General features: G+C 38.3%; 1 protein-coding gene across 1 annotated transcript in view; it reads left to right on the plus strand.

The window, feature by feature from the left end:
- LOC134859160 (protocadherin-15-like) overlaps positions 1-14,265 on the plus strand; it is a 133,624-nt gene that overhangs the window by 94,984 nt on the left and 24,375 nt on the right. Inside the window, exons 25-26 of the mRNA XM_063875496.1 lie at positions 9,419-9,528; positions 11,061-11,201. Coding sequence (XP_063731566.1) covers positions 9,419-9,528; positions 11,061-11,201 — 251 coding nt within the window. The remainder of the gene's footprint in view (positions 1-9,418; positions 9,529-11,060; positions 11,202-14,265) is intronic.

The raw sequence follows: 14,265 nt of genomic DNA on the forward strand, positions 1-14,265 counted from the left end.
CAGCAACAAGTTATTCTGTTAGTATAGTCAACGGTGTCAACATTGAGTATTATTACAATAAACAAACAGCTTGTCACTACTTATGCTTGCCACCCCACTAATGACACAATTAGTGACAGTAGGCTGAAATCACTGTGAATGCATTTTGTTTGCTCTGCCACGCAAACATTGACATGCACATTTAAAAAAATCTTAAAGGTGCCATTTATATAGACAGAGAAATAATTGTTCTCAGCCTCGATCTGTAGCTTTCCAATTTCACCTTTAGACATTGTTACTCTGGCTGTGAATGTGCATGTCGGTGGTAATAGCTCAAAGTTTGGGGTGTTTTATGTCTCTTTCCTGCACTTTCTTGATGTTTACAGTCCATTGAGACTGCATGTATAAATGTTCTGTGAATGCCTGACCACAGTGTAACCATTGATTTAATGTTCTCAGCAGTCAGACTCATAAATGGTTCCACAATACCTGAAGTACACATATCTTGTAGCTTGAAATACAAGCCAAAATGGTCTCGACGACCATTAGCCACTCATCAAAAAAGCAATAAATTACTCCTAAAATTGAAAAAAAAACATGTCTGCTCATTTTAAAGGAATCATATTGAAGACATGAACTCAACTGTGTGCCCTCTATCAATTCTGCAAGACATCTAGAGAAAAATAGCATTTATTATTTATAGAGAAAACAAATCCATCCATACCTCATTTCCAATTCAGACAAGGCTGTAATTCTTGAGTAATTAGGCAGATGACATGCTTTCATAGCATACAGCTCTTTTATTGGCAGTCTTCTTTTATCTGTTGTCTTGCCAGACATGTACACAAGGGATAGAGATGCTCACAGCCTACTGATCGTTGCTCATTGCCAGACTTTTAAAGGGTTAGCTGTAAACCCTATAGTGTGCTTTCCTACACACTGTCGTCATGCCTCAGTGAAAACATACATTATAAAAAACAATTTCAGTCCTCTCTATTTCTTTCTATTTATCCATCCATCTCTCATGCTATCCTTCCTCCTCTGAATCACAGCTAGAAGGAGCGCTTTCACTCTTCTGAAGGGCATGATTGATTTTCAGCTGCAGGTTTGAATCTGTTGACTTCAGTCTTGAGCCTCTAAGCACCGGGAGTGCGCTGACCTTTCACTTGTCTCTGCTAAGTAGGCAGGCATCAGTTGGCTTGTCTAACAGGCGCCAAGTCACACTCATTGCACAAATCCCACATATCAACCAAAGGTTGGTGCTGAATGCCAGGGAAGAGAAGCAGTATGACCTATAATTAAAGGCTAACTTTCCAGAAAATTAACTGTAACTATAAACAGTAGGTTTGGATACAATTTAATCAAATGGTGCAAGACTCTGATCGCGAAGACAAAATAAATTAAACAAATGGGGAGATTCGTACCTGTCCGGGCAAATGGTGAACATGAAAAGGGGAGACAAAGGAACATACTAAAGTAAAGTGAAACTAAAAAATGAACTGTTAATGCTGTCTAACAAATATACAGTGCACACCAAGATACTAGGAAAGACACTTTTTTTACACATTCACTTTGTGGTTGATTGCCATCAGGTGAGTCTTTAAATCATCAGGTGCTGGGGAGAATCCAATTATTTAAAGACACACCGGATAGCAATCAGACACAAAGTGAATCTGACGAAGCGGCTTGCTGAAAGGGTTGTTCTAATGACTTGAGCCCCTTTGTACTTGTACATTACTGCTATGAAGAACACCCCTAATGAGTAGGTAAAGGTACAATGGAAGCATAACTCAACTTATGCACCCAATGCCACTTTCATGTCATATCGGGGTCATCATAATTACGGGTTTCACCATTTTAAATATCATTCACATACATGTATTCATTCCTCACAAGACTTCTCTGTAATCATTTAACCACCTTGGTGAGTTGATCTTTCCCAAGTTATTAAAATTGTAATCGTCCCCATCTCTGTCTTCCTTCCAATAATATGAAGACATGGCATAAGAAAGATGCTACTGGGCCCTTACTGGAAAATCTTTTCAACCTTTTCAAAGGTTTCCAGTAATTTGTGGTATCCAGCCCAGCACACAATTTCTGCTACTGCTATTTCCTGCAGCATTCACCTTGTTAGAGAGGCAGAAATGTCTTTCTGTGGGTCAGGTGTGATAAAATAGATCATTTGTGCAGGAGCGGTAATTTGACAGCAAAGCATGCAGGATGGAATCAGTACCTATGTGGCTCTGTGTGATATCACATTGCAAGCCTTGATAGCTGGGCCAGTTTCGACACACTCATCCAACAGCATCCAAGCATTTGCTGGTCAGGTCTCCTCTTGTGTGCTAAATGACCCAGTGGACATTATGTGAAGGGATGTCCTGTGGGCTGACATGGCTTAGCTGGCACAGAGTGCTACCACTGTCTGGCTGCACAGCAAATGTTGTTTCTCCAGCTTTACTAATGTCTTCCATCTTGCACTCCAGAAGATATTTTTTGATTAAAATGTCTTTCTTTATTGTGGAGCTCAGAAAAATGGCTCAGTGTGAATACAAAGAAAACGCTGGGTCTGCTGTGGCAAGATAAGTGATCAGAGGAATAGCCAGGGAGGAACATTGTCATACTAGGAGTTGTAAACATTTAGCTTTTTTTTATAGAAAACTATGGTTATTTAGTTAATGCATTACTTAATGTTAGACGTTTTGCATTTCGGAGATGTGTGTAAGCACCAGAGCACTTTTTGCGAAATCCTCTTAGCAAGTATGATTCAGAAGCCTTAAAAAACATATTTTAATAGGTGCTAATATCTGCTAGTATTGAGTTTAGTTTACAACTGAATGAGCATATGCTGGAGGATGTGATGAATTGTTCGTTTGTATATCATTTAAGGAATTTGGCGAAGCTTTGATCGGTAGAGATAAAAACCTGCAATTGAAGTAGTTAGGGATAGTGTTGTGTTTGAAAGCTGCAGGGCTTTCATATTTAGCATAAGCTGTGAAACGCTGGGAAGCTAGAAGGACACATTTAAACTTAATGCATAACAGAAATTCCACTTTGTTAAAAGCATATAATACAGAATGCTTTGAAAAATCCCTCATGTTTCTTCCCAGCAGGGCCATTGCATTTTCTCTGAGTCTCAACAATAACGAAATGTATACTGTATACATATCCAAGCATCTTAACAAAAACTGTATGAGCTAAATATGCCCTAACATGTAGTAACCAATGCAGAAATATAAATACAAACACAATTATTTATTATCTTGTTAGTTAGTGTGATTTTATCAAAATAACCACTGTAGATGAGAATTTGATGGATTACACTGAAGGAGTGTAAATACAACAATACGAACCCAAATAAATATGTATTTTTATTCAACTGATCAACGATTTACCATGTTGTAATATCTTGTTTTAAAAGTCCTCATTTATTTTTGTATTTTTCAATTCCCCCCCGGAATATAAAGGTCCATCTTATCTTATCTTCAAAAAAAAAGAATAGTCGGGAGCCTTGGGTGAGGGGCCCAATTTGAAAAATGTTGTGCCTGCGTCCATAATTCTGAAAAACTGGCCAGCACCACCACAATAAATCTGAAAAACAGCAGTAATAAAAATATCTCCGTATCTTGCTGAACAATCTACTGACTTTTTTCTTGTGGACGGGTTTAATCCCTCCTTATTTCGGTCAAATCGAATTACACATACAATAGTAGCCTTGCATTCTGATAAAGTAGCCTACATGCTCAAAACAAATACACACATAAATAGCTTTCCATAGATTGCGCCCGAATGAAGGAAAACTGTTTCTCAACAGATATATTTTTTCCTACAACACTTTTACTTTAATGAATATTGTTGTGCGTGTGTGTGTACATGCATCCGTTATGAAGTGTTCATGCGATTTAATCTGTTCTTTCTGACAGGCAACATCAATGCAGTAACTTTTATTTCGCACTGCAATTGTTGATGTTGGTTTCACAGTTGGGTGTTTTATCCTCAATGGCAGTAGTATATCAGGACTTTTATGTCTCTTATCCAATGAAAGAGCTTTGTTTACCCCGAGCTTTTTGACTCTGCTCAAGTTTCCAAAACCTTTTGAATTTAATGAGAGGTTTCAGATCTGGTTTTAGCCCTTTTTCATCCTTGTTTCTCATCATTTTGCTTTGGTCTTTCCAAACATAACCTATAATCTTTACAGTTCAGTAAATAACACACTACAGCTCAAACTCTGAAATGATATATTGCTTTAATTGAGAGGTGGTGCACTCTATATCAGTAGGACTGTTGATTTCAGTAAACTGAGAAGGAAAATACATTGAGCTTCGGATGACATTTAGCACATAAATACAGGACTGGTGTGTTATCAAAGCAATATATGCAGTTTTCCAACATCTAAATCTAGCTAATGAATTTTGAAAAGCTATTCTAAAATTCAGGTTGAAAGGCTATTTCCTGTGAACGTCATTCTGTGTGACTGAGCTGACTTTGCCTTGGCTGTCAAAATCACTTAGATTAATTGGAGAACATGAGCTCTGGATTCACAGCAATTGTTTTCCTTTTTTCTCTGCTTATGTACGAGGAGAAGCTGAAATTAAATGTATTTCAAATCTCTATTGGACACTTTCACAATTTGCTTCAAGGCAGGAACAAACAAGTTAACACCAAGATGGCATAAAGGTTTACTAACAAACTTAGGTATTTACTCCACGGTCATCGAATTAGTCTGATTCATCACTGCTAAACGTGCACACTGCTGCATAATACCGGTATCAGTCAGAATTGTCCTGCCACACCTTTGCAATGCATATTTACTGGCATCCACACCTTTTTTTTCAGAACTGCAACTACACATCCACTCGAAGAGCATTGACTTTAGCAGAAACTTGCATACAGCGAGGTCACTCCTTGTGTCTTCTGGCGTGTCGATTGCTGCTTGTTCATTCCGGTGATTCTATGCATGAAATAAGAGGGAAGGCGAGCTGGAGAGAGAGAGAAGACATGGAAACAGAGGCCCCTGTTGCGCGCGACAAGGTTTTTACGCCTCTGCCTTGTCTCGTAAGCATCACTCCGCCATTGGCCCTGGGGCAGAGTGCTCGCTGACACCTGTGTGCCGCCCATGCTTCTCAGTAGCATGTCATTCACGCTGTCTCATGTTGACACCAGGACTCTCTGCTGCTGCCTGTAGACATGTCGGCATCTACCCCTTCTTGTTAATTCTCTCTCTCTCTCTCTCTCTCTCTCTCTCTCTCTCTCTCTCTCTCTCTCTCTCTCTCTCTCTCTCTTCTCTCTTCTCTCTTCTCTCTCTCTCTATCTCGCTCTCTCTTTCTCTCTCTTTGTCTCTGTCTCTGGATGGGATTTTACCTCATCTGAATATGAAAGGAATGAAAAGTGGCTTTGGCTTAGCTCAGTAGTACATGGCATTGCATTATGCATAATTGACTCTTTTAATTTGCCTACTGCTCAACTCGGAATACGCAACGTATTTACCTTCTTTGGTATATTCAATCCTCAGTATATTGGAACCCCTCCCGATTTCAATTAGCGGATAATGTTAGAGTTATTTTGTGCAAGAAGCTGTTAAGATTGTGTCGATTTTAAATGTGCTCACTGTACACATTTCTATCAGTTTTCCTTCAGTCGGCCATTTTATCTCTCCAGCTATCTATGAGAATCTACTATATGCAACCTTTGTGTCATCTTTTCTGACATGTGGATACACCTTAATACTGATCTTCACACTTCACACCCCCTTGGCATTTCTCAGCAGCTTACAACCCTCAGGCAGAGCCACTTTGTAGGGAAGTGATAACATGTCAGCTCTGCCTCTTCCTGGCAATCACCCCATGCAACCCGCTGCTAGATTCACACAGCCTTTCAAACCCCACTGGCACTCAAAGAACAATACCGCAAAAAAATCTATGAATGGATTAGCACAGCACTGCTCCAGACCCGAGTTTTGAAATAAGTGTGAAAAATACCCACAATTCCTGCACAAGGTCACTGGGTTTCACACAATAACTATTAGTTAAAAACAGATTTCTTCATAAGGGGCACGTCCAGAATTGTATTTTATATCACATTTAACTTGAACTCAATCGATTCCCTTCAAGTGCTCTCTTTCAACTGCTAAAGGTATGATGTTTTTATTTACCTTTGGAAAAGTTTTTGGGTGAATAAGCGACTTGTTCCTCTCCATTCATTTCTCCATGGCATTTTAGGGGCGTCGAGTATGCTAATGTTCAATCTCATGAATACAGTCTTCCTCGTGAACAGGTGGTGCTAGTAATCAGATTGAAGAGAGCTATTCAAGTTTGCGCAGTTAAGAGAGTTTGGTGAATTGAGCTGGGAATACGGGTGTGACCAAATCTAACAGGAATAAATAAAAATAAGGGAAGGATAGCAAAATCTTCATGCATAAGGCCCAATGCCTTTCTTGGATTTTTTGGGGGATTTCGAAGGGGTTGTTTCATTTAAAACATATCAAGGCACAAAAAGGCAGATTTATTTCTGGGCATTTTTGCCTTGATTTTAGGGTCCTTTAACCAATAAATCTGAGCTGAGGTGGTTGATGCTTTGCTTCCACTTTAAGTTGACTTAGCTTTAAGTTGACTTAGCTGAGAACACTTCTTGACCCATATGAAGCTGACACTGTGTAGCCTTTGCATTAAATGGTGAATATCCTGTAATATATCTAGTAAGAATAAGGTTGGCAGAAATGACGTGCAACCACGTAAAGTTAAATGAAAAACCACAACCCTGTAGAGCAGTGGCATTTACAGAAAGAAATTAAATAGTCTTGCACCAGTTGAATCTATGCTCCAAAAAACATTTCATACACTTGTATTAGTGTCAACCAAAGCAATAGCGTTGTTAGTGTGTCTCATCTGGCCAATGACAGTAACTGCATTTAGTGACAGCCATTGTGTCACCCTTTGTTTCAATGAATGCCACAGTTATGTGACTGATTTAGAGTTGCATATTGAGCTGTGCTGCACCTCGCTGTGCTCACATTGTTCAAGTGCTTCCCTCTGTGTTTTTGTCCGCCTGTTCCTGAGCCAAATGGGTAATCTACTTATATGAAGGTCACATTAATGAATTGGTTCCCATCATTGTAGGGCATAGTGTGGCTTATCACTTCTGGATACCACAGAGACAGCAATTATTCAGTGACAAGCCAACCGTACAACCAGGGGAGAAATTGATCAGACGTCATTTAGTATTATCCAAACAACACATTATTCACACTTCAATAACAGCACTGTATTTCTTGGGGAAAGGCTTTTTGAGCACATTGAGTTAGGTTCACTGCAGCACAATATAACAACATATTATCTGTTATAACACCTCCGCACAGGAGAATGGCTTGAATTTGACACAATATTTCTCAACCTAAGACGTCCTTGGGAATTGTTTGTCTTTGTCCGGGATGACAATAGGAATCTTTTTTGCTCTTATTCTGTATGAGAATGACTATTGGGCTTTAGTTTGCTTCTGAAAAAAGTGCGACACATACACATAATCTATAGTGACTATCACAATTTCCAACTGTCTACTAGGTTAGAGAGTGCATTGTTTAACTGAACTGAACATCAAAGACAGTCATTTATTTTCCCAACATCTGCCTTTTTCTGTTTCTGTGTGAATTGGTTCAACCTTCCTTTTGAAACCTATGAGTTGCTCTCTAAAATAACAATCCGCCCTAAATGAAACTTTGGCTGACCGCATTTTCCTTTTTTTGACAATTTAATTATTAATGCGGTAAAATGTGTTGAAACTCTGCGGTCAACAAAGAGAAGGGAAAGCATTGAATCAAATGTTACAGTATAAACATGGACTGAAGGGTTTTAATCGCCTCCAGTCCATGTTTATAACTCAATCTGCCAAGATAGCGTTTTCTCCCAAAAATATCTCGTAACATTGACACTCACTGTATAATACAATCTGACTGTCACAGATTATAGTGCGAGTATTACTCCCACAATGTTGTCACATATTTCTCACTGCTGCTGTAATAGTCAAACTTTAAATGAGAACTGCAAAATATGCCATCCGCCATCCATGCACACATGCACCTTATATGCAAAGATGAGAGAACAAGTGAGAAAGCAGTCCCAGTATCACATGAGGGCTGTAACGGTGAGATGACATTATCAGATTAAATCAGCCCTTGCCTACACACCGACAAGACAGGAATCCCTGCTATTTATGGCCGCAGTAAATCCTGCGGAGAGTAGTGACAATCATATCTGCTGGATATGATTACCCACTCATACGCCTGATAGTGAGTCATAGTCATTAGCTGATATAAAGTCTTACGTATCAGGAGGAAAAACATTCAAATCTGTTTGAAGAACAATTTGTGCTGCATTTATTATAACACTTTGTATATGGATATTATTCTTAGTGTGATCTGCTAATACAATTGAGTTAGATTTTGAGTTAAAAAGGTCTTTGCTCATTCTTGCTCAGGGAACATAATATTCTAAATATTTAATTCATTAGAACTAGTTAAAGAAAAACAGTTCCTGATTGACACAAAATAATCTGCATTATTGTGTTTTATTCATAACTTTTTTATCTCATGTTTAATGACCTGTCCTGTTCAGGGTTTGAGCCACAGACCAGCCCAAACTTGCTTTACTATGTTGGGTATTAAAAAAAAGAGTGCCGTGAACTTGGTGGGTCAGGGACAACGTTAGCTGGTCAATTCCTCTCAATAGAAAAAGGATCAGAATCACTATACAAAGATCCTTGAACCTCTGAGCTCCTCGCTTTATTACTTAAAATGAAACTGGCCTCCCTACAGAGAAACCTCATCTCTGCTGCTCTGTGTAGTTATTATTGAATATGTAGGGGGATCTGGCATTGATTCAAGCACTTGTGAATTATGTATGTATGACTAATATTTTCCCAAAACGACATTGTGCTCCCCCTAGAGCAAAAAATTTATTTATTTATTAACCTGACAAGAAAAAATGATGTGATTTATTGTGTTCTGGAGAATGGGGTGAAATAAAAGTTCAAACCGTAAAACTGCTCTTTGAAAGGACAGAAGGGATTAAACCCCACAAAGATCATTGGAAGAGAAAAAGGCCTGCTGTTCACAGTAAGATTAGGATGTTATTAATCATTGTTGGTGTGGTTATGTTTTTAAATGTGTCTCTTATTCAGCGTAGAAATAAAAATACACGACTGAGTCATTCGAACAGTGAATTCTTTAGAGGAAAATATGGTTTTGAAAGTGATTGAAATCAAGCAAGGAATTTATTCCAGACTTTGTATTTTTACGTGTATCGATGTACATACTGTATATAGGCTTCTATAAGACCCTTGTCTTTATCCTAACTATGTTAAGACTTTACCTGTGATATATACGTATATATTGAGATGCCTCAATTCTTTATATCTTTTGTCTTATGATTGGTGTTCTTTGTCTTTCCAGGTTTCCTTTGGTTAGTGAGCTGGCTCCATTAGGCACACGGGTGGGGACTATTCTCGCTGCTGCTATCAATCAAACCATCTTCTACTCCATTGTTGCAGGAAATGAACTAGGTATGTGCTCCAGATAATATTCCACAGTCAGAACCTGAATTTTTTGCATTACAATACTTTGTGTCCTGCCCCTCCTTTCAAACACACTCACTGAAATTATAGAAGTTTATTATTTTGGAATTCCAATTTATTTTGTTCCTGCTATGTGTGTGTGTATGTCCACAGCTTAAATACAAGTACAATCATTAGAGCTAATAGAACTAGGTGAAATGTGAGCCCCTGATAAGCTATCTGAAGCTGGAAAAGGGGACAAACACTAAGCAGAATGTATGACAACTGCAGATGTTCACAAACCATCACAGTAAAGACAACTGTCAAATGATATGTGTGCTTTCACTCACATCAGAAGATGCAGATTCAAAATATGCCTGGAAAAGCTCCCAGATTATTTTGAACGTTGCAGTATGAACGTCAAAGCAACAGAAGTAGACAGTTTTGACACACTTGCCGCTGTAGACTGCTTTTCACACTTGAGAGTCTGAACAGCTTAATTACACCCTAGGAAAGAAAGAAAACACCAGACAGGTGTGAGGTTAGCTCAGGTGTTTAAGACAAACGTGAGGGACTTTCTGGAGAAAGCACAGTGTAGTAGCGAGCTGTCAGTCAGTAAACTTTTCCCAGCATGCACCTCAAGTGCTCCTGTAATGGTCTCTATCATGTGGAAACATGAGTTAGTGTCACTTTTCCTTAGATGCTCCTGAAAATCCCAGGCTCAAGACTTAATAAGAGTGCTATGAATCCACCTCCAGGCCCCTCGCAGTAATATTCTCAGGAAAAGAAAAAGCATTTTGAAGCTTGGCCTTTTCAGATTGCCACAGAGGAGTTAGTGTCTGTCCATGCCATTGAAACAAATGTATTGTATTTCTGTGATATTTCCTTTGTCTTCATCTAAATAGCTGTTCTGAAAGCGTTACAAAAAAAGGCTTATGTTACATGTAAGCAGACTCCATAACAATACAAAGCTTTGTTGTTAGTATAAGTATTTAGTATTTTTATTGATCCCTTGTTTACAATGTTACAAGGTGCTTTACTAATGTGAATACAGTGAGACAGGCGGGCTAGAAAGTAGACAATGAAATGAATATTAAATACCAAATAAATATGAACACATATTAAACATTTCTAAAAGTGTTCACAGAGAGAGAAACATTAAACATTTCCAACAGCATGTACTGTCACATAACTGTTTTTGCTTTACAGCTGCTGTTACATTTTTTATTTTTTTATAGCATATGTATGCAATTTTATCAGAGTCTGCATAATACATCGTTGTTGCCACTTTTGTATATCAAGTACTAAAAAGGATTTATTGAGCTGTGCAATTATGAACCAATTAGCCAAGAAAAGAAAAGAGCCTGTGGAGGAGTATGAATGCATTCACTTGTAATACCAGCATTTACACAAAATCGAAGTGCAAAAAAAGCCAACCCATATCCTGCTGAACAGAAAAATGTGTGCTATAGTTTAACATTGTAGGTAACCAGTGTGTGTATCCATTCAGTCTTTTGTGCTCTGTCTCTGTTTGTTTCTAGGTCATTTTCAGGTTAACAACAGGACAGGCGTCATCTCCACAGCTAAACCTCTGGATTATGAAAATGTGACAAGCTATGTTCTCCGGGTCCAGGCCGACTCCATGGTGGTTGTCATGTCCAACCTGCGTGTGCCTTCTAAAAGTAAGAAATAGCACCCAATAAATGGGGGAATGTGGAGGTTGAGCTGCACTGTAGGAAATCAGGGCTGAATCTCTTCCAGGTGTTGCCTTTATATTTTATCTCAATTATCCCTTCCTGGGACAGATTACAGTTAAAGGCATTCATAGAATTATATCTGATTTGTTTCTTTTCCTCCCTCAAATTTATTTTCATATGTACCGCAATTATGTAGGCTTGTTTTGTATCATTAGTCTGTACAGATGTAGAGATGTTTACATTCTGCCCAGTTTAATATAAAACTTACAGTACAAAAATGTAGCTTTAATACACTTTAAATGTATTTGTGCTACCTAGGCTGCATATTTGGATCAAAACCAGGAATAATTGTGTCACAGTCTGTACAGATAAAGGTTTGTACTTTATTCCAGTGTTGTCTTTCTTCACTGTACTGTTCCTTATGTAAAATTGGTGGCATGTTTGCTGCAGCCTAAATTTAGTTGTGTATTTCCACACTCCGTTAAACACAGAGAATATTTGAATATACTTAGGTGGCACTTTCTTTGGTTGCTTTGTTTCTTTTCATACATTCAGGCAAGGATGAGATGTTATATTTTGAGTTGCCTCTGTACGTTGCAGTGCGAGCAGTTGTGTAAATTGTGTTTATATTCATTTATTGAATTGCTCATTGCTTTTCTTAAAATGTGGTTTATATTCCTGTACTCGCTCTGTGTGCATCTGTCAGTCATGGTGATTATTATAATAACCATGAAACATGATTTGTCCGTATCTTCAAAGCAGCACATCATAAATCCTGTACAACGCTAAGTCCAAGTCTGTTGCATCGGTCTAATGATCAAAAATAGCCCATTTGTTTTCATTTAACCAGAACTCCCCCAAAACGAGACTGGGTGACAAAACATAAATCAAAGCAAATTGTCAGTTAATGCAACTGTTGCTTGTCTTTGTAGTCTAGGCTAATGAAACGGGGATAATAGCACATATTTTCTCCCCTCAAAGGCATTCAAAAGTAATGGGAGCTCTTCAGACTTACTTTTCCTCATACGTGGGCATGACTGTTACACTGTTTCAGAAAGGTATTTCAGACACACAGTAATAAAGATGTAGCATGGTCAGAAAGGATGAGATGCTTTCTGATCATCCAAGAAGCACTTTGTCTGAATCGAGATCATCAGACTGCTCTCTCTTTGATGGCCGTGCTCCAGCTGGAATATCATGAGGTTTGTTTGTGGACAGTCAACTGACCTCTGTTGAAAGTTCTGTGAATGATGGATGAAGTGCGAGCTGGGTTTACACCTAATTCTCATTCCATCTCCTCTGTACCTGCCTTAACTCCTTCTGCCAGCGCTTGTCTCTAATTACATGTACACAAGACTCATACACACAAAGTCACATCCCTTATGATCAAGGCTCCATGAAGTCTTTCTTCTCTCATATGAGTTGAAAATCAGAGCATTATACACTGATTTATTAATGTAGATTTCTTTTAGCGCTTTTTGAACAAGTTCACTGTTTATGCACAAAGTCCCATGTCCAGACATGTGTACTTTCTGAGTTTCATATGTACATGCAAATGTAATAATCCAGAGTGAGACCGGGTTAACATGTTGTTGTTGTTGTTGTTGTTGTTGTTGTTGTTGTTGTTGTTGTTGTTGTTGTTGTTGTTGTTGTTGATGATGATGATAATGAACCATTGGGCACCCTCAAAATTAGTCTGCCTTAGCAGCAATCCTTCCTCCTAATGGACTGGTTTCTTTCATGCATCTTGAGTGTGTTAGTGAGTGTGAGACAGGAGCGGTGTGCTGCATTTATGTTTTTATATCCTGATACTCTGAGGATGGAATATAGCCGCTTTTTACAAAGACTTCCATCCCCTGGAGTCCTTCCTCTGTGCCTAGCACTCCAGCTTTTGTGCCAGTAATTTGATCTGCTGTGTTTTTGTTTGTCCAATTCCCCTGGTACGTCTTTAGCTCCAATGCGACATGGCTTTACATTTTTGTATGCCACCAGAAGAAAAATGGTCCTTGACACTGCATATTTTTTACCTAAACTGCAGTGTTGAAAGGTTTTTTCTGCTGTACATATTTATGCTGGTCATTGCATAGATGTAACTGTGACAAATTAGGTGCCACAATTGTTATTGTGCAGTGTTTGTGTGGTTTTCTTTTAAAGGGGAAGGATGAATATTTCACAAGCCTCACAAAAAGGCCAGTTAACCAGCGAATGTATTGTTACAATACCAAATTGTCTAACTCGTTTACCTATTGCTTTCTCACAAGGTCACTGTTTCTCCACTGTAACTGTGCAAATTGCTTGCCTGTTAAACTTTCAGAGCCTTTTATTTGTGGAATTATCATGCACCAGTGGGGAAAAGAATGTCCTCAAATTCTCCGATAAATGATGCTATGTAGACCTCACTTAAAAATAATGGCTTGGATGGCAAGATTTCTGAATCCTTTATTATTTTACTGAGCCATATTTTACTTGAAGTGTGAGTGTTCTCAGTAATTGGTTGGTAAACCGAAGGCAAACTGGCTCAGTTGTTTACCAAATTTTCTTATCAAGGTCAGTGAGAGAGAAGTTCTCAACACACTTTTTATTTTCTCAATTCAAAAGTTCTGATCCTCATCATTGTTGACTCTCAAGTTTTCATCTTCACCAAAATAGTTTTTGCACGTTTCATTTTAATTGGTTGAGTTAGGTCTAACAATAGATGTTTCTCTCTTCAACAAATCCAACAGTCCTTGCAACAGTTTAAAGAAAATAAATAAAGAAGTGTTTCACTTAATTTACTAAATTTAATTCTGGTCAAAGAAAAACGAAACAAGTGTTCTGTTTGCCGTGAATCTTTCCACATAAACTATTTTAGGTCAGATTTCAAAAGCTGGGTGAATCGGATTCATTCAATTAAAAATTAATTAAATTGGTTTCAAGAATGGTCAAACCAGCCGCCCTCAGATATCACATTTATTATTGTTAAATTGGTGGCGGCGAGCCAATGGGATCTTTGTTGGAAATACATTATGTTTTTTCCAGCGATGACAGACATTCAAAATATTTCAGAAAT

Source organism: Eleginops maclovinus, chromosome 22 (assembly GCF_036324505.1).
Source record: "Eleginops maclovinus isolate JMC-PN-2008 ecotype Puerto Natales chromosome 22, JC_Emac_rtc_rv5, whole genome shotgun sequence".
In the NCBI taxonomy this organism is placed as follows: domain Eukaryota; kingdom Metazoa; phylum Chordata; class Actinopteri; order Perciformes; family Eleginopidae; genus Eleginops; species Eleginops maclovinus.